This window comes from Zalophus californianus, chromosome 10 (assembly GCF_009762305.2).
Source record: "Zalophus californianus isolate mZalCal1 chromosome 10, mZalCal1.pri.v2, whole genome shotgun sequence".
Lineage (NCBI taxonomy): Eukaryota > Metazoa > Chordata > Mammalia > Carnivora > Otariidae > Zalophus > Zalophus californianus.
Window position 1 is genome coordinate 33,311,737 of NC_045604.1, and position 20,805 is coordinate 33,332,541.

A 20,805-nucleotide genomic window follows, 5' to 3' on the forward strand; every position below is an offset into this window, starting at 1 on the left:
GGACTGTTATGAAATCATTGACTTTCTATTTGCCTTTGAGCCTGAAATAAATCTGTTATCCCCAAATAACCAACCTGATCCCAGACAAATACCAAAGAGCTAACCTCTTCTGCCCTGGGGGGTGGCCATAAAATCCACAGACAATTTTCCCCACGTGTTTTTGGTGGCTCAGCAACAGCTTCTGTGAGATTCTGTTTTCCTGCAGGTCCCCTTCAGGCTTAAAAGGACCAGAAGAGTGAGCTACAACGGCATTCTGGAAGGGAAGACTGTATACGTCAATTCGCCAAAACAAGTTTTAACATTTTCCCTGAAATGTAATCCTCTGTCTACTCACTGCAAGGGCCTGCTGCTCCAGGCCTTACCTGCTGGGCAATGACGATGGGGCTGGGATGGGGACAGAATAAAGGAGTCAGGACCTGTAGCACCAACTCACACTCAGACCCTGAACAAACACCCAGAGTCTTTTCTTCCAGAGGCTCAGCAGCTTTTCTTAGTAAGTTAGATGAAAGGGCCAGACTGTCCAAAGCCAGACAAAGCTATTGAGTTTCACCAGGGGACACCTGGGGAAGGCATGTCCCTGGTGACTGAATTGGCTTCTTAAGACATGATGTTGGGAAAACCAGTAAGTAGTTCTCTTTCCTTTGAATTCCTAGCTCCTTTGGTCTTCAGATTCTGGCACAAGATGAAAGCCTCTGGTCTTCCCATCTGCCTTCTCTCTGCTGCATTTTATCTCTTCTGGACACCTTCTGCTGGGCTGAAGACACTCCATTTGGGAAGCTGTGTGATCAACACAAACCTTCAGGAAATGCGAAGTGGATTTTCTGAGATACGAGACAGTGTGGTAAGTGAGGGAGGCAACCCCTCCCTGTTCTAGTAGCTGTCTCTCTTCTTCTCTACTTGTCTTTCTCTGTCCTCTGGCAGCCCTGCAGTGCGATCACAAAAAGAGATAGGCTGGGGACTCCTTACCAGGGAGGACGTGTTCCTAAGAAACAGCTGTAGTTCACAATTTAAGAGTGTTTTGGAAAGGGACACTGTCTGCTGGGCTGTGTGGCAGGGAGAGGATGAGAGGTCTTGATGTCCAAGACCTGGCAGTCATCAGTGACCTGTCCTTTCTTGTCTTGTCTTCTTCCATTTAGCAAGCCAAAGATGAAATCATTGATATCAGAATCTTGAGGAAGACTGAGTCTTTGCAAGACACAAAGGTATGTGCTTGGTCCATAAAGTCCTGAAAGGAAATATAAATTGGAGGCATCTCCATCACCCTGGGTCTTGTCCCGGGATGCTCTTCCCCCGCCAACATACTAGTCTTCTTTGTAGCCTGCAGATCAGTGCTGCCTGCTCCGCCATGTACTGAGACTCTACCTGGACAAGGTATTCAAAAACTATCAGACTCCTGACCAGCATATCCTCCGGAAGACCAGCAGTCTTGCCAACTCTTTTCTTACCATCAAGAAGGACCTCCGGCTCTGTGTGAGTAAAGGTCTTGGGTAAAAGGATCCATTGCTGCACATAACTTCAATGACTTAGCAACCAAGCTCTTTCTTACTCCCCTTTAATGGATAGAAAAACTGAGTCCAAAATTTCTCAAAATCTGTGTTGTGCCATGTGACTAGGTAGTAAGAACTCAGTTTTACTGACTTTTGGGTATATGCTCCATACAAAAAGTCTAAATAGCTACAAAATGCTATTTAATATTCAGGAAAATTATCTATTATCCATGAAATTACACTTTTTCTGTAGGTGAAAGATCCTACAATATATTAGTGTATCCTGTGTCCATGCAGCCACTCAGCAAGCCATTGGACTCAATATCAAGATAAGGTCTGAATAGGACTTGGGGATCAAACAAAGAGCTCCATACTTGAGCTTATAATGCTGGCCTCTTCTTCTAGCTGATGATTAGTTTTCTGATCCCCAATGATGAGGTCTGAAAAGACTTTTCTATAAGAACGGAGTATGTGCAAGAATGTAGGTGAAAGAGTAGAATTCCCTTTATTTCACAGTAGTGGCAAGGGCAGAAAATCAGAATCTTTAATAAAATCTATTATTCTGTGGCATTCTTTTCAGCATGCCCATATGACATGCCCTTGTGGAGAGGAAGCAATGGAGAAATACAGCCAGATTCTGAGTCACTTTGAAGAGGTATATGCAATTTTGGCCTTGGTTGGGATGGGTGTGTTTTTTAGAACGGAGATCACAGATGGATGGGATGGATATTCACACTGGTAGAAATCCTGTAGCCCTCAGTTAACCCTCTGAAGTCATGTGGACCACCCCTCTGCTTTAACCCAGGGGACACCCATCCAGGCTCTAGACGGGTGCTGTCTCTGGAAGATGCTCTGGGATTCAAGAGGAAATGGCCCTAATTCCAAGTCACTCCAGAGATATCTGGATCTTCCAGCTGTACAAATAAGAGGCAATAGTTTTCCAACATTCACACACTTATACATACCCTCAAAAACATGCCATGTTGTTTCTCATCTTGGTGCCTTTGCACATCTGCCAGGAAGGCCTGGAGTCTACTCCTCACTGACTAATTCCTACTCCTCCTTTGAGACTCATCCTAGGCATCACCTCCAGGAAGGTACTGACTACTCTACCAAAGTTAGGTGCCTCTCCTGTGATTCCCATGGGGGCTCCATCCTCTATCCACCACACTACATTTTAGTTGTCTGCTTCTGTCTCCCTCACTTGCCTGAATTCCCTCTCAGCAAGGATTGTGCCATTCATCTCTGCATCCCTAGGCAGCCCAATGCTTAACACAATAAATATTCGTTCAGTTGAAGTTGCACAGTAGGCAACCCTTACACACACACACACACACACACACACACACACACACACACACCTTTCTTAAAAACAAAACAAAACAAAACAAAACAAAACAGCCTAATTACTTTGATCTCTGTGATTCAAGAGGATTGGGTTGTAGTCCAAATTCTGCCACCCCCCTAGGCTTCAGTTTCCCTATGTAATGGACTCCATGATTTTCCATCCTCTTGTGAGATCTCGAGATTCCACAACTTCTTTCAAGCTCTCCACCTTGAAAAGAATACTATGCTTACAATCCCCTGCAGACCTCCCAATGAAAGGAGAGAATTAACCTGGGAGTGCATATTGTCTCTTTATGAGGTGCTCACCACAGAAGTTGTGTCTTTCAGCTTACACCTCAGGCAGCAGTGGTGAAGGCTTTGGGAGAGCTCGACATCCTCCTGCAATGGATGGAGGAGATGAAATAGGAGGAGAGTGATGACCTTACTGGCAGTAGTGCTGGCCGAGAGTCCCATCCTTGGTACCGGCGGAGGCATGACCCCAAACCACCATCTCGCTGCTATATAATTTAGTGCTGGTCACCATGTATATTATTTATTTATTATTTGCTTCCTTATTGTGGTTGTCTCCATGTGTTCCCACTCTTAATCTAGCCCATGGTTTTATAAGATTTTGGTAATATCTTTTCTACTGTTGGGTGTATTTATTGGTTAATATATTTATTTATTTTTGCTATTTAACTTATTTATTTTTGTTTGTGAAGACAAGACTTATTAAAAAATTCACAGATGATATTTATAACCCAACTACAGGTTTTCATGCAGGTTTTCATAAAATAAACAAACCCTCTAAATTCTAGAGGGGTGGCTAGGGGTGTTATTCATTTTATTAAATTAAGGACACATTTACTGACTGCCAAGACTCTGTGAGATATTTAAAAGTGAACTAATGGCTACTAAGTGTGGGTTGTGAAAGGAGTTCTGATGTGAAATTGCAGACTTATCTTACAATTATTGACCACCCCCACTCAACTCCCCAACCCCATACTTGCTATGGAATCCTGTATGGCCAAAATGTATTTCTACAAATAAAGTTTTCTTTGCATAATGTCTTCGTGGAGTTTGGAAATGCTTCAGGAGCAAAAACAATGGTAAGGAGACCTTGAATCTCTTATTACCTGGGGACTTCTTGCTCTTTTGGGGAAGAAAGAAGCCAGTGGGAACGTGGGCCTTCTTTCTCTTACTGAATGTATTCCCAGCTCTATGTCTTAATTGTCTCGCATCTCTGATCCCACAACTCTGCCCTCTACATAAAGGGGCTGTGACCAAGTGAAGGGCTTCAGTCTGCTTTCACCTTGTTGGCTTTGAGCACTGTCCTCTCTGTGCCTGGTTTTCTTTCTCATTTTAGGTTCTCATATTTTGCAATCAGAGTCTTGATTGCAACACAAATTACAGTGGGCAGAAGGCTCTATTATAAGGGTTAAGAACACACAGATGTAAAGTGTAGTTACTGAGCCCTGTCCATGTTAGTGCATGAACACTATCTTGAGGCTCTTCTGCTTTGTATTCTGGCCAGCCCCAGGGTCTAGGTTGTTTCTGGATCAAGTCTTTGTCTTTGTGACCAACTACTAAGTCAGTGTTCTCTAATCAGACCCCTTACATGTTGAGCTTCTCTGAGCTCTTCTGGCACTGGCCGTTTGCCTCCTTCCTCCCCACCTCACTCTGAACTGCCCCTCAGCTTAGCAGTTTAGTTTTCCCAATTTCATGAATAGCAGACTAACGCTGATGTCCCGGCTCCCAAAGCCAGCTCCCCTCACGGCCTCTGGCTTCTGCTCTCAGCCCTCAGCTTGGGCCTTGATGAAGTTTAAATAACTTTATTAATTTCTCTTCTCATTATACAAGTAACAACTGCCCAAGAGAGAAAGTTTGGAAAATACAGAGAAACATAAGGAAGAAAATTTAGATCACCTATTATCCACTCTTAAACATTTAGGTGTATTTTTCCCAGATCTTTTTTCTTGGATCCAAATCATGACTCAACCCTCATTACCTGAGTGATTTGGGCTGTAAAACTTAACCTTCTTGGAATTCAGTTTCTCCCTCTGGAAAACAGGATGATAATATCTACCTTTCGGGGTGATGGAAGACATGGTTTTTTATGTTCCTTTGAAAACAAGACACCTTCTGCTTTCATACTGCACATAATTATCACCTATTTGCTATTGGGTTTTTACTCCATCTCACCTGTCTCCTATCACACTTTCCAGTTGCATGTATCCTGGTTTTCTATGACCAATCTGACAAATAACTTAGCTTCAACTCTCAAGGAATAGTTGAGGAGGCAACTTCACTGAACTCGGTGTTAAAATTGGAACAACCACCTCCAAGAGACATTGGATAGCAAGGAGGAAGCTGGTTTTACCTGCCAAGGGTGTGAGTCTTCCAGATGGGTGCGTCACAGTTTCACCCCACAGCCAAGGATGAAATTCCTCCGTTTGTTTCCTGGGAAACGTTTCTGACTCTTCTGGAAGTCTGGGCCATGGGAAGCTTGGGTCTTTTGGGACTATACATTACCATGTTAGCAATGACTTGTTACCTCTTTGCCTATCTAGTCCTCTCCCCAGCAAGACCCATTTCTTCCTCCAAGTCATTGCTTGACCTATCATAGTACCAACAACAGGGAATTCAGCAGGGAAGAAGTCAGGTTATGAGTTATGGGCAAAGGGAAAACTTCATAAAGATGGGGCCAGTGAGGGACAGTCTCTAAAGAATGGTTTATGATTGTCACTTCCGACTCCAACAATTAAAATGATTATTGTCCTTTATTAAGTACTCATCATGTGTCAGGCACTGTATTGGGAACTTCACATACATCATATTATTCAATCCTTAAGACAACCCTGTGAGGTAGATAGTAATGTTACCAGTTTGCAAAGGATAAAGTGCTCAGAGATGGTAAGTAACTTGTGCAAGGGGGCAGAACCAAGAGTTGAATGTGTGCACCCTGATACCACAGCCCTATATGCTTCCCATTGTACCGCTCGCTTTTCCAACAATGGCATCTTGAGTTCAGAGGTACAGTAGGAAGGAAAAATGTGTGATGACTTCATAGAGACATGAATAAAAATCCTGACTTTGACAACCACTATCTTGGGCAAATGACATAAGTATCCTTAGTTTCTTCATCTGCAAAGTGCAGGTTATACTACTTACCACGCTGGGTTGATGTGAATACTAAATGGGATTGCCATAGCTAACTTGAACAAACACTTATTACATATTAGGTACTGTTCTAAGTGTGTTGTAAGTGCCCACTCATTTAATTTGTATACAAGCATGATGAGATAGCTCTGATTATTGCCATTTTACATATGATGAAGCTGAAGGCCAGAAAGGTAAAGTATCTTGTTTAAGTTCACACAGCTTACGTTGGTGGAGGTGAACTATGAATACAGTAGGAAGACTGGAGAACCACTCATCTGACCACTTCACCTCACCAACTGGACAGAATGTCCAGTCTATAGAGAGCCCTTGATCAACAGAAGCGCTGTCTATATCTGCTTTGAGAGGAAGGTGATGAGCCTTTCTACCAAGCCGTAGTGCTAACTCGAACTTCCTGGGGCAACTACTCTCTGTGACATCTGTGTGGACCTTCATGTTTCCATGGTCTAAACCTGGTCTCCTCAACAAGCAGAATGTAAGTTCCTTTGGAGGTCACAAGATAAATATGCCGAACCTCACTTTGACCTATCAGTTCTGGTTACTCTACCTCTCCAGGTCTCAGTTTCTGCTGAGAGATGGAATATACAAACGGACAGTGGTGAGACCATATGTAGAGATAGAATTCTGATCTACAATCTGCCGCGTAGGAAACCAACCCACTGCCTACAGCGCCCAGCCCAGGAAGCCAAACCATAGCTCCTGTAACAATTGGTCCCTTGATGGCCATGATTTGATTGGTAACTGACAGATTCCCTATATTTTGTTCCCACTCCCAACTTAGCATGAACCAGGAAAGCCAAATATGCACTCCTAACCAATCACATAGAATGTCCTTCTTCTAGTTAGCCTGCTGACAGCTTCCCCATGCCAGTCAAGGCATACCCAAAGGTTTCCTTGTTTCCTACCGTAAAGCTTTCCCACTCCTGCAGACCTTTAAGTCTGTGTTAAAACACAAGTGATAATAGCTGACTTCTTTGCTATAACAAGCTCTGAATAAATAGTCTCTGCCTGTTCTCATTTGGTTGGTCTTAATTTAGTCCACACTGCATTTGTAAAATGAAAGAGTTGAAACAGATGATTCTGAATTCTAGAAACGAGATGTGCTACAACTGACTCAGGGGATCAGATGTAGCTGCTGCTGTCTTCCATCGCCAGAAGGAGTTTGAATGGTTCCTCTATCACCAGGTCTGGATTCAGAATTTGGGGTGAACACATCTGGTTGGGCAGGCCTAGAGGGTGCCCCGGATGCTGGGAAGAATGGACAAGTCTTCCCTATGATGGGAGGTGGGCTCCTTCTCAGAATGAGAGATAGCTCCCAAACCTAGAAATGAGACCTAGATGCAGGATAACTCAAAAGAATAAAAACATCCACTCTATCTCTCATTTCCATCATAGCTTGGGTTTGCCCAAATTCCTTATTTTTAAGGATCCAGGCCTTCTCCAACATAGTCCAGCGTAGCTTTGTCTGCCTACCCCCTCTTAAAAAGATAGAGAATGGACCATTTTCTTGTTGGACTCAAGTTCCTGAAGGACAGGACTGTGTCTTTTCAGCTTCTTAGCCTATCCCATCTTTGTACATTACATTATTGATAAGGACTGAATTCTAAAGCAAAAGGATGGAATGTGTGTAATGACAAAATTTTTTAAAATACCAAATGAAATTGCTTTTTCTATGTATGTGTCTCTCACCTGAATTTTTCCTGAGACTGGGCTTTGCCAATAGGAGGCAGCAGAGCAAACGTTAAAAGGATGACTGAATACAGCCACTCCCCTATTTCACTGGAATGTTGGGAGGAGAAGAGGTGACACCCTCCCCTTCAACTCAACTGTCTTGAGCAGGATGAGTCAACAGCTTAACGGGAGGAAGTAGGACTCAGAGGCCTGGAGGCAAGAAGCCGTGGATTACAACTAGAGTGCTAATACCTTCCAGAAAGCATTCTTTGTCTCCCTGAATGTTAGAAGTGGGAGAGAACATGGATCACTTTACAGGGCGACTGGGGTTCAGAGAGGGAAAGCAACTTGCCAAAGGTTGCACAGTCGTTATAGCAGAATTGGCATTAAAACTCAGGTTCCTGGACTTCCAACATTACTAAGCCTCAATTCAAGAAGAAATAAGTCATCCATAGTAGAAATGAAGTAAAACTGTCTTTATACGTAGATGACATGCTTGTCTGGGTAGAAATATCTGATGGAATCCGCAAAAAGTTCCTAGAACTAAGAAGAAAGTTTCAGAATATATTCTTATATTCTGGTAGCAGAATATAAGATCAACATACAAAGATCAACTGTATTTCCATATACAACACACAATTGGAAGTTGAAATAATAATATATATATATTATTATAATACACACATATATAATATATATTATTATAATACACATAATAATATATATTAAATATATATTAAATAATATACATAAATATATGTGTATATATGACACACACACACACACTATTGACAACAGCATGAAAAATTTTGAAATGCTTGGGGATAAATCAAGCTAAAGATGTAAAAGATTTCTTCATTGGGGCACCTGGGTGTCTTAGTTTGTTAAGCATCTGATTCTTGGTTTTGACTCAGGTCATGGTCTCAGGGTCGTTAGATGGAGACCTGCATCAGGACTTGCGCTGAGCAGGGAGTCTGCTTAAAGAGTCTCTCCCTCTACCCCTTCCCCCACTCGCACTTGTTCTTTCTCTCTCAAATAAATATATCTTTAAACAGAGATTTCTGCATTAAAAACTACAAACCACTGCTGGGAGAAATAAAAGATGATCTAAATAATGGGAAGATATATCATATTCAAGCATTGGAAGTCTCAATATTACTAAAATGTCAATTCTCCCCAAATTAATCTATAAATTCAATGCAATCACTATAAAATTTTCAGCAGCCTTTTTTTAAAGGTAGAAATAGATAAATTCACTTTAAAATTCCTACTAAAATACAACAGACCAAAAATAGCCTTCTGAAAGAGAAGAACAAAATTGGAGAATTAATATTATCTAATCTCAAGACTTACATAAAGCTATGGCCTTTAAGACAGTGTGGTATTGCTGTAAATATAGAATAATGGAACAGAAGAGAGAGTCTAGAAAAAGACCCACACATTCATGGGCAATTGATTTTTTTTTTTTTAAGATTTTATTTATTTGACAGACAGAGACACAGCGAGAGAGAGAACACAAGCTTGGAGAGTGAGAGAGGGAGAAGCAGGCTTCCCGCCGAGCGGGGAGCCCAATGTGGGGCTCGAACCCAGGACCCCGGGATCATGACCCGAGCCGAAAGCAGACGCCTAACGACTGAGCCACCCAGGCTCCCCATGGGCAATTGATTTTTAACAAAGTTATAGAGGCAGTTCAGTAGAGACAGAATAGCCTTTTTAGGAAATGGTGCTAAAGTAATTGGATAGTGTATGGAAAAAAATGAACTTGGACTCCATACCTTACTCCATACATAAAAATTAACTCAAAATGGACCATAGATCCAAGCATACAATCTACTAAAAAATATGCAAAAGACTTGAGTAGACACCAAAGAAGATAAACAAAACAAAACAAAAAGCACATGAAAAGATGCTCAACATCATTTGTCATTAAGTAAATGTAAATTAAGACCATAATGAGATACCGAATCATACAAATTAGAATGGCTAAAAGTATAAAGAGTGGCCATACCAGGTGTTGGGAGGATGTGGGGGAACAGAAACTGCTACTGGGGATGTAAAATGATAAAATGCTAAAAAACTGCTACTGGGGATGTAAAATGATAAAACCACTTTGAAAACAGCTTAGCGGTTTGTCAAAAGGTAAGTAAACATCTGCCAAATGACCTAGCCATTCCATTCTTATGCATTTATCCACGAGAAAAGAAAGCATATGCCCATATGAAGACTTGTACATGAATCCTTGGAGCAGCTTTCTTTTAAATAAAATTTTGAAACAACCTAAATGTCCACCAATAAATGAATGGTTAATGTGGTGGATATGTTTATTGTCTTGATGGTGGTGATGGTTTTACAGATGTATACATACGCCAAAACTTATCAAATGGCACGTTTTAAATATGTGCAGTTTATTGCATGACAATAATATATCAGTAAAGCTGTTACAAAAATAATTCAATTTAAGGCAGTTTCTCTTTCTAGATATTGTGGAGATTATAGGCATATAAAGAGAGTGAGGTTGGCAGGGCAAGTCACCGTCCAGCAATAGATGGCCCAATATGATTAAAGAAAGAAACTTGCGTGGAGGTGTGACCAGTGGAGTCTTTCCAAAGGAAAGATCCTTGGATTAGGCCTTGAAGGATGAGCAAGGATGTCAGCAAGTGGCATGAGAAGACAAAGGACCTCAAAGTTCTGCTACCTCCGACAACTTGTTCAATCTTGTGCTAATATCAATATCTCCTTCTGCATGTATATCATATAGCAGTTAAAAATACCTTTATTTAACTTATTTTATTTACTTATTTATGTCCCACCTCCTACTAAAGTGATTTAGAGTGGCTTATAAAGATACATGCAATCTAAGATGTAAGGAAAATGGATGAAACACTTGGAATGCAGACAATACAATGAAGTTGGGCTAAGATTTTTCTACAAAGGATGTATCATAAGATTCTGAATCATAAATTGCTAGAAGGATCAAAATTTGGCTCTGTGCTTTATACAGACTGGAACAAATAGGGAAATGATTATTACAACCTCACTAAGCACTTGGTCTAGGTTACCTCATTGAACCCAGACCCTGCACAGTGGGGGTGTCTGTCCTCCCAATGGCAGAGCACAGAGATTTTTCTGAAGCTGTTGGGAGCTCTTGAATATGTGGAAGTATTTTCCTCTTCATCTGTTCTGCATAAAGGAGGAAATAGCTGTTGGATTTTAAGTGAAACTTCTCACTGAGAAGAGTCCAAGAAAAATTGGAAAAATCGGGAAACATGGAAATAAAAACTGAAGATACTGGAGAGGTAAAAAGACAGGAAGAAATACAGAGTCAAGACGTGGGAGATGGAAATCCAGTCAGTGCTGGGCTCGGCACTGGGGATGGCTTTTCCCTCAGGGAAGTCATCTAGGTTTGGAAAAGTTAAGGAAAGTTTGGGAGACTGAGAAGATGTGTAGAATTTAACACAAATTTACAGGATTGGGGCAACAACACTAGGTGCTCAGAGCCTGCTGAAGAGGGGCCCTACTAACTCCCTGCCAAGCTTGGGGTTGAGACCCCAAAGAGCCGCCCCTAGGAGTCATCGTATTCCATAGACTGGCCCTAACAGGGACAGAAAAATCAGTTTTGAATCATCTCAGTTTATTAAAGTAATCTGAGTAATTAAAGTAATCTGAGATAACTAATCCCCTACTCCCTTTCAGAAGCAAATATAAATCCACCTCAGAGGAAAATTATATTCTAAGTTTGAAATTATCTTTATAATTTTTCAAATACATTGTCTGGAAATGTTCAGAATAGGCAAACGCATAGAGACAGAAAATAAACCAGTGGTTTCCAGGGACTAAAGACAAGGGGAATGGGGAGTGACTGAGAATGGGTAGGAGGTTGCTTTTTGGGGTGATGAAAATGTTCTGGAATTAGATAACAGTGCTGGTTGCACAACTCTGGGAATATACCCAAAACCACTTTTAAAGGGTGAACTTTATGGTATGTGAATTATATATCAATAAAGCTATTGTTTTAAAAATAAACATGAAATAAAAACATTTTCAGATCAACAAACCTTAGCAGAAAGTACGAATAGTTATTTAAGGCGTGATGATTCCAGGACAAGGTGATCTGGCTTATTAGGAAATGACTCAGTTTTCATTTGCTTTCATTATAAATGTTAAAAAAGAGCTCACTCCACAAATTCTGGTCTTGAGGTTTTCATATAATATTCTCATATGACTTTTCTTGGGGCTGAACTATTACCATTTTTAAAAAAGATTTTATTTATTTATTTGACAGAGAGAGACACAGCGAGAGAGGGAACACAAGCAGGGGGAGTGGGAAAGGGAGAAGCAGGCTTCCCACTGAGCAGAGAGCCCGATGCGGGCCTCGATCCCAGGACCCCAGGAACATGACCTGAGCCGAAGGCAGACGCCCAATGACTGAGCCACCCAGGCGCCCCTGAACTATTATCATTTTAAAGCAACTTTGCAGACATCCTAAGAAACTGGGATTAGCCACAGTCTATTCTACTGTTTTTCTATGGAGTACTATTAGAAGCGCTACTTTTATTCTTCCTAAATGGAAGAGCATATAGTTAAAGGGTAGGAAGTTATTTATAGCCATCTCAAACTCTTTTTATTAATAAAAGGCATTAAGTGTGTCATGGTAATATATAAAAATAATATTTAAATAAATATAAAAGTAATATTGTAGTAGCAGCTAACTCTTTCCTGTGCTTACTAATGTGTCAGGCTCTCTTTTCTAAAGTGTTTTGCATGTACTTTCTTGTTTAACCTTCACAAATACCTATGAGGTGCATTGTTCTTCTCACTCATAGAGGCGGGAAACTGAAGAACAGAGGAATTAAGAGACTTATCCAAGGTCACACAGCTAGTAAATTGCAGAGCAAGGAACCCAAACACGAAGTGTGACTCCATGGCTGCATGTTTTCCGGTTACTGTGCTCACTGCCCTTTGTGCACTCAGGCTTGGAGTCAGAATCCCAGGGTCAAGTCTAGGTAGCTCCATTTGCTGGCCCTATAAGCTTGGGCAAATCACAAAACTTCTCTTTGCCTTGGCTTTCTAATCCATGAAATGGAGATGATATTTGCTCTCTCCCACATGGTTTTCAAGAATATCAAATTGCAGAAGTACTTTGTAAGGTACAACACGACAGGCTGGTTTATTGGATTAGAGCTGAGACCTCCCTCCAACCCCCACCTCGCCAAAGAAATGATGAATTCCAGTCCCATGCTACCAGAAGTTGTCCCCAGACCAATTATCCTGGTAGGTGTCTCAGTATGTGGCCAAGAAGGGCTTGCAATATAAACTGGGAAAGCTGTTTCTCTGAACTCTGTAACACTTTGGGCCCAACATCCTATTAGGGGTGAATGAGACCTTGCAACATTTTTTTGGCTGGAGCAAACTGGCTCTGAGAACCTGGTGAGGAGAACCCCATTCTCACCATCCCTGGGGCAGCAGCTCGAGCTTATGGTAGCTGGCTCGGCCAGCCCTGATGGTACAGGCTGGTTCATGGACGTGCCTATGAAAGACACGCCTTTGAGAATTCTCAAAACGCTCTGGAGAGTGGGACTCTGTAAGAACCTGCTATGTTTGCATGAGTCTTTGGGACCACAGCACTTTGAGATATTTAATTTCTCATTTTTAATCAGAGGTTAATGAAACATGAACATCCAGATTATGCCATTCCAGGTTATTTTTATTACTATTTTATTGTGGGAAAGAGGAATTCACTCAACCAGGATTAAGCAATTAGATCCATTACATCTCCATTCTTGGAGGGCTCTCTCTTTGACCTGGGAAAAGGCATGGTGACTTTTCAAGGCAGGAAATACTCCACAGAGGGAAATACCCTCTCTTCATTTCCATGAGTAATACATTTTCTAAGAGGATATTTTTCGGAAGTTGAAGGCAGAATGGACAATGAGCCCCACCCACTGTTGCTGGAAGCAGCGACTCCTCATCACCAGTCCTTTGACTTTTGATGACTCCCTGGATTTGATCATGTATCTGTGGGTAAAGTCTGGAGATAAGGAACCACACACACAAAAATTTGGGTTTAAGAACACAAGTCATTTTGCATTTCAAGCATCATACACAAGGCTTTTCAGGGACACAATCTCTAGTTTCTCATATTCTGGGGCAAGCTCAGACTTGCCTTTCTTTGTCTGTTTTAAAATCCATGTGGTAAGTAAGTAAGTATGTGGGAGAAGTGTGTGCGTGTGTGTGTGTGTGTGTGTGTGTGTATGTGTGTGTGTGTGTTGTTGGCTTGTCCAAAGATTTTTACTGGCGCCTACCAGCAGAAGGGTCCTCTCCATCACTGCTGCCAGGAGCACAAGGCTCTCTCTTGCAGGCAGGCTTTCGGACTCCATCCATCTTGCATTCTGGAGCTGCTCTCCCGTTGTGTGACTCCTACATGACTGAGCAACCAGTTGCTGGATCCCAAAGTGGTGAGCATCATGCCAGACCTGCTGAGTGCATTGCTTGCATTGTACTTCAGGAGAAAGCAGTGCTTTCCATCAAAGAAGGATTTTTGGGAATCTCTGACTTATAATGAGTTGTCTAAATAGCATCTAGACTAACAGTTCTTCCTAAATTAGGGTCTAAATTCATTTCCTGAAGGTTGAAAGGATCTTTAAAGACATTTAAATTCTTCTTCCCTCTAACACTAACCAGGTTAGGCTAAGTTATGTTGCAGAAGTAAACAAAACCTTCATCTCCCTCAGTGGCTTAATAAAACAGAAGTGATTTCTCACTTATTTCACATATCCAAGACACGTTAACAAGAGGCTCTGCCCGTCATGGATACTCAGGGGCCCAGGCTGAAGGAACTACTTCTCTCCTATAATGCTGCCACCTCAACACGAGTGGGACACGAGAGAGCATGGAGAAGTATGCATGGCTTCTAATTCTTCCCCCCAAAATGACATGTTTCTTCCACTTCAAAATAGTCACATGGCCCATTTAACTTCAATGGGACAGGGGAGTGTGATTTTCCCATGTCGTGGGAAGAGGTAAACTGCAAATGTAAGGAGCAACTGCAATGTCTGCCATACATTAAAGTGGGTGTCCAACCTAGAGTACATTCAGAGATTTAAAATCTTGACTCACGTGCTAAGATTAACTCAACAAAATGCAGATTTCAAATCACTCTGAATACTTTCATATTGAGTATCTTACTCACTATTTATTTATTCAATAACATATTCTATGCTGAACAGTGTAAGGAAAAGAGAAGGTTATAATATCTATCCCTTTGCCCTCCCAAGATCTTAGTCCAGGAGAGGGAGGGGGAGGGAAGGGAGGGGAAGGGAAGGGGAGGGAAGGGAAGAGGAGGGGATTCAGTACTGCAAAAAAAGGTTCAAATTGCTACAGTGCTCAAGGGTGATAGAAATTCTTTGCAGCTTTTGGAAATGGTTTCAAGGAAGAGAAGAGCAGGTAAAATTTTTAATGAAAAGGTTGTAGGTGTTTGTTGGTTATGCCAATTATGCCAAATAGTTTAAAGATAAAAATAAAATTCTACTCAGCCTGTGCTCTTACTCCTTCAAAATAAGTATCCTTAACAGGGTGTGTTTGTGTGTGTGTGTGTGTGTGTTTGTGCACATGTATATGCATATGTATGCAATCCGCTTTTGACAGTCAACAATACATCATGACCATCTTTCTATGTCAAGGCAACAGGTGGTGGTTAGTGTTTCGCAGGTGGTAAGGACATCACAGATTATGCACAGAGGGGCAGAGGCAGGAGGTGGAGATGAGCAGCTCAGCTGGGCTGGGAGCACAATGTGCAGAGGTGTGGGGAAGAGATAAAGCTGGGAAAATGAACGGACCTAGTCTCAGAGACGGTGCATTTATTTCTAGGTCAGGGAATTTCAACAATTTTCAGTGAGCAATGGTGATTTATTCAAATTAAAAACAACTTTAAGAGAGATTCTATTTATTTATTTATTTGAGCATGATTTATTTATTTGAACATGATTGGGAGAGAGCGAGAATCCAAAATAGACTCCATGCTAAGCGCAGAGCCTGACACAGGGCTTGCTCCCACGACCGTGAGATCTTCACCTGAGCCAAAATCAAGAATCGGACTGAGCCACCCAGATGCCCCAAATTAAAAATAGCTTTTAAAGAAACTTGCATTTATACTCAACTTGTATAAATTTGAAGATGTATAAATGATGTATAAATTTCTTCATTTGTATAAATGAAGAAAAACTATAGAGGAGGAAAACATCCATTATCTTACCACTTAAAGATAATTCTGTTAACATCTTGGTATTTATAGTTCTTGATCATTTTCAACATATATGCCCACTGTTTTTGCTATAAAAATTGGATCATACTGCATATATCATTCTGTAACTGTTTTTATGCCTAAAATGTTATAATTTTTTAAGAATTTAAATATAAATTATTAGTAGCTGGACAGCATTCCATTATGTAGCTTTTACCCATAAATAATCAATTAAGAATCACACAAAAGTAAAACTCAGGTTAATTTACTTTATCTCCCCTTTAAGTGCATTCCATTTACGCAATTTTGAAATTAACAATTGATTAGAGAACAACCACGTTTACTGAACACCCGATAAGTAGACGGCTCTGTGCTAGGCACCGCTGGGATACAGAAACGGAAAAGAAGAGTGATGGGTGGGAGTGGGGAAGGGAGAGGGTTCTCACCAGAAACCAAAGATGATTTGGTGGGTGAGAAGCAGTACAATCGAGTTGTGCATTTAGAAGTTTCTTCTAGAGTAGTGTGCATTCTGTTTTAAAAAGGGATGAGACAAGAAGAATCCGTAAGACTCCTTCCTCTTTCTTCCCTTTCTTTCCCCCCTTCTTTTCATGCCTCTGTTCTTTCTCCCTCCTTTCCTTCCTTCCATTAAAAAAGGAAAATCTCCATTAGGAAAAGCAATCTGGGATATGTGAGAGACAGAGTGACGCAGGAAAAAGGACCACAGTCCTGACTTGGATCTACTCAGGAGACTATAACTATCATTTTCCCCAGCCTGTATACTGTCAGGTATTTAAAATATTCATGTCTTTGGGACTCAAAGCTGGTGCCTTGCAGGTTGTGGGAGGGTACAGGAGCCTGATTCTGGGGAGCAGGGGCAGTTCTCAGAACTGGATGTCTCGTGTGGTTCTGTTTCCTGTGATCGGCCAAAAGCCTTTGCTTAGAAGGTGAGGACCATGGCTCTTCCCCTCACTTCTCCATTCCTGCCTGCAGCTCTGAGGGATCAGCAGCACCCTAGGTCCCTTGACATGCTCTTAAGTTGTATTTGAATTGCTATTCCCCGTTGGTTTCCATGAATCATTAAGCAAAAGAACAATCAGTGGTGGTCCCTCTTCTAGCAGCTTCCAGATCCTTCTTTCCCTCAGTCCCCTACAGTAGTTGTATGGCCATGGTATTTGTGAGGGTCACAGCGGTCTCAAGCAGGTGTCCTCCCTTTGTTTTTGCTTATAAACTCCAGCTCAGGCTTCAAGCCTCAGATCAAACATCATCTCTACTGCAAAGCCTCTTTACCCCTTTCAGCACTGTCCCAAGATGGGGGGAGATTCTGTCTTACCTCCATGTTCCCATGAACTCTATCTTCTGTTAAGGGCACCCAAGACACAGTGTGACAATTTATCTGTTTGCAAGTGTATCTCCACTTTACTGACGCATTAGAGCCCAGAAGACTGCATCTTAATTTATTTTTTGACAGCTTTATTGAGATAATAATTTACACACCATAGAGTTCACCTGTTTAAAGTGTACAATTTAATGGCTTTTAGAATGTTCATAGAGTGCATCACTGTAATCTAATTTTAGAACATTTTCTTAATGCCCCAAAAGAAAACTTGAACTCATTAGCAGTCATACCCATTCCTCCTACCCACCCAGACCCCTAACTCCAAGCCCTAGGCAACCACAATTCTATTTTCTGTCTGTATAGATTTGTCTTTTCTGGACATTTTTACATAAATGTTATTATAGTGATTCATTTTTTGGTATAGCTTCTTCTGGCACTCAGTAGTGCTTAGGAAATGTTTGTTCAGTAAATGAATGCACATCTGCACGATTGGAAAGTGGCACAGAAAGGGTGGTACTGGGCAAAGAATACTAGGCTAAAAACCAGAAGACCTGCACTCCAGTTCTGGTTCTGTCAATTATTTATGTGTCCGAGGGAAAATCATTTGACTCTTCTGACTCTCAGCTTTCTAATCTGCAAAGAAATAATATCTGTCCCCCTTACCTCAAAAAGGTTATGGTGTATATCAAATGGGAACATTTATTTGGAAGTGGTTTTTATATCTAAGAATGCTGTACAAATGTAAGAAGAATTTGTTTTTACTTTCATCTTTTGAAATGCCTGTAATAATAAATTACTTGTTACAACAACAACAGAAGAGACGGTAGGATGGCAGAGTGCCAGTCTAAGGGGGCCAACCAGTAGACACACATGTTTCATCTCTGCTCCTGGAAGGAGCTAAGACAGGGAAAGGCTGACAAAATACCCAGGTAACCCACATCTATTACTGCGTAAGTTCCTTAGCCAAATAGAGAGATAAAAATCATTTTTTTTATTATGTTATGTTCATCACGATAACAATCATTTTTAGGGTGAAGATTAAAGTCAGTTCGCTGGAAGAAAAAAATGATGTAACTTTATTTTCTCTCCTGGCTATCAGGAAATCCTAGTTAATGGGTTATTGCTTCTCTCCTGCAGGGTGTTTCCATCCGTCAGAAAGAGGGAGTATTCAGTTCTAAGAGTGAGTTCTTTATTGCTTCACCGAGAGTGCAGATGGGACCCTTCTCCATCCTGATTCAGTTCCTTTCTCTCCCTATAGATTTAGGGGGATTTACAGGAGATGTGGGGTAGAAGTAGATTTACTTCTGAAACATAAAACTGAAACTCTGTAGAGAGATATACATGGCAGGTGGTATGAGATTAACAGAGTAAACCTCCCAAATCTAATAAAGAATATTTTTTTTGGGGGGGGGGGGAAGTAGCCTTGTAAATCAAAGTTTATTCTCAGAGATTTTTCTCCCACCCAATATTTTTGTAAAGGAAATTCCCCCAAGTTCTGGGTGAGAGAGATTAGAAGAGCCTCTGGCCTTAGTCTAGTCTAGGATGGAGTTTGGGTAAAAATACGTGGATAGAGGCCGAAGGACCAGCTGCAATTTCTCCAACCTTTCAAAGTCAGAGACTCAGAGCTTGCCCAGGGGTGAGCCAGTGGAGTGGGCTGGGCCTTGCCCATCTGCTCCCTCCCAAGCTGCCATCTTGCTTTTTCCACTTCCCTGACCATGTGATCTGTCCACTGCCCCCTTCCCAGTAAGGGCTCCCTTCTTATCCATCTTTGGTGCTATCTCAGCTCTTTCCCCCACAGCCACTACTTTCCTCTAGCCCAGGATTTCTTAGCCTCAGCACTGTTGGCATTTGGGGTCCCATCATCCTTTGTGGTGAGGGGCTGTCCTGTGCACTGTAGGATGTTCAGCCACAGCCCTGGCCCATTCCACTCCATGTCCGAAGCACCTCCCACACTCCCCAGTTAAGATGCCCCAAAATGTCTCCAGACACTGTCAAATGTCCCCTGGGGACAAAATTGCCCCATTGAGAATCACTGCTCTAGTCCAACCACTTTGACTTGAAGCGCTTATTTGTTATGCATTCACCACGTGGAAGACACTGGGTTGTCCTTCACGTGTTTTATGCAGAACTCAAATTTTAATATACTTAAGAATCACCTTGGAGTTTCTTCAAATGCACATTCTGGTTCAGTAGTTTGGGGGGAAGGGTTTGAGATTCTGCATTTCTAATGAGCTCCCAGATATTGCTGTTGCTGCTGGTCCACAGACCACACTTTGAGTAACAGGCTCTATGTCATTGTGTCCTTGTGAGACTTTGGGACTTGACTTTATAGGTAAGAAAGCTGAGACACAGACAGCTCATAGGCGACTCAATCACGTTTTGAACCCAAGTCTGCCTGGGCGCAAGGCTTGTGCTTCTAACCGGCAAGCTCAGCTGACGTTGGGCCAAGGTCCTTGAGTTCTCTCCTTGCCCTCTCTTCCCAGGTAATCGTGCTGTGTTAAGCTCAGGCACATGTTTGCCTGGAATATCCATATTATATTATGCCTTCCTTAGACAGAATGAGCTGCTCGTGACCCCGGGTGGGTATCCTGGAACCAACGAGCTCTATCCATGACCTCATGCCTCTGTTCTAGCCTGCCCTGCAACAGCTCATCCCTCCTGCCCCCTTGCCTGTCAGTAGACAAGTTGTCTAGCACTGCAGCTGCCCTGGGGCTCACTTTCTCTCTCAGCTTCCTGCCTCAGCTGTCTGTCTTTCCAGTCCTCTCCTGCCTCCCCCTTGTCTACTGCTGCTACATTCTTACTTTGTGTTCTTTTTATCTCATGAATGCCTCTGGGCACCTTCTTCCCGTATTAGTTAGGGACTTTTAGTAATGCCCTGGATCCTGAAGGGGGAGGAAAGGGTGTGGTGTGGGCTCCTGCCGGGGACTGGAGAGCAAGATGTAGGTCCTCCAGGAGCGAAGGACTCAAGCTTGGCCCTCATACAGGCGGCGGCCGCAGACCAGGCTTCTGGCCGGGGACTGCAGCAAGTATTTTGTCTGTTTAAGGAAATAAAGGCCATCGAATGTGTGATGAGGGGAAGGGGTGCTGGTGCCAGAGAGACTGGGAAGGGTCTGCCAGTCGGAGAGATTGGGAAGGGCCAATTCCTTCCAAGGTCCCCTGTTCTTCCTTCTCCACTGAGCTGGGGAAAATGATCCCACTCCTCACATCACATTCTACTCCCATGTCTCTTGCCTGAACCCAGATGTTTGTGCAGGAAGGTAATTCAGAGCAGGGCTCAGCAGCCTCTCTCTGCAAAGGGCAGAGAGTAAATATTTTGGGCTTTGTGGGCCATACGGTCTCAGCCATAACTACTGGTCTCCATCATTGTAGCATAAAAGCAGCCATAGACAATATGTAAACAAACTGGGTGCGGCTGTGTCCCAATAAAATTTTATTCATGGACACTGAAATTTGAATTTCATGTACTTCTCATTTTTTGATTTTTTTTTTCATTTTTTTGGTTTTTTTTTTTTTAGTCATTAACAAATGTAAAAACCATTCTTAGGTCACAGGGTAAACCATTCTTA

General features: G+C 42.0%; 1 protein-coding gene across 2 annotated transcripts; it reads left to right on the forward strand.

The window, feature by feature from the left end:
* Positions 1-682: 682 nt before the first annotated feature.
* IL20 (interleukin 20) lies at positions 683-3,239 on the forward strand. Of its 2 annotated transcripts, XM_027609768.1 has the most exons (5): positions 683-841; positions 1,137-1,202; positions 1,318-1,470; positions 2,068-2,142; positions 3,162-3,239. In XM_027609768.1, exons 1-5 carry the CDS (start codon positions 683-685, stop codon positions 3,237-3,239), a joined length of 531 nt encoding a protein of 176 aa, XP_027465569.1. The 2 variants fall into 2 exon arrangements, with proteins under 2 accessions (XP_027465569.1, XP_035578480.1); XM_035722587.1 differs by lacking the exon at positions 2,068-2,142.
* Positions 3,240-20,805: the final 17,566 nt, after the last annotated feature.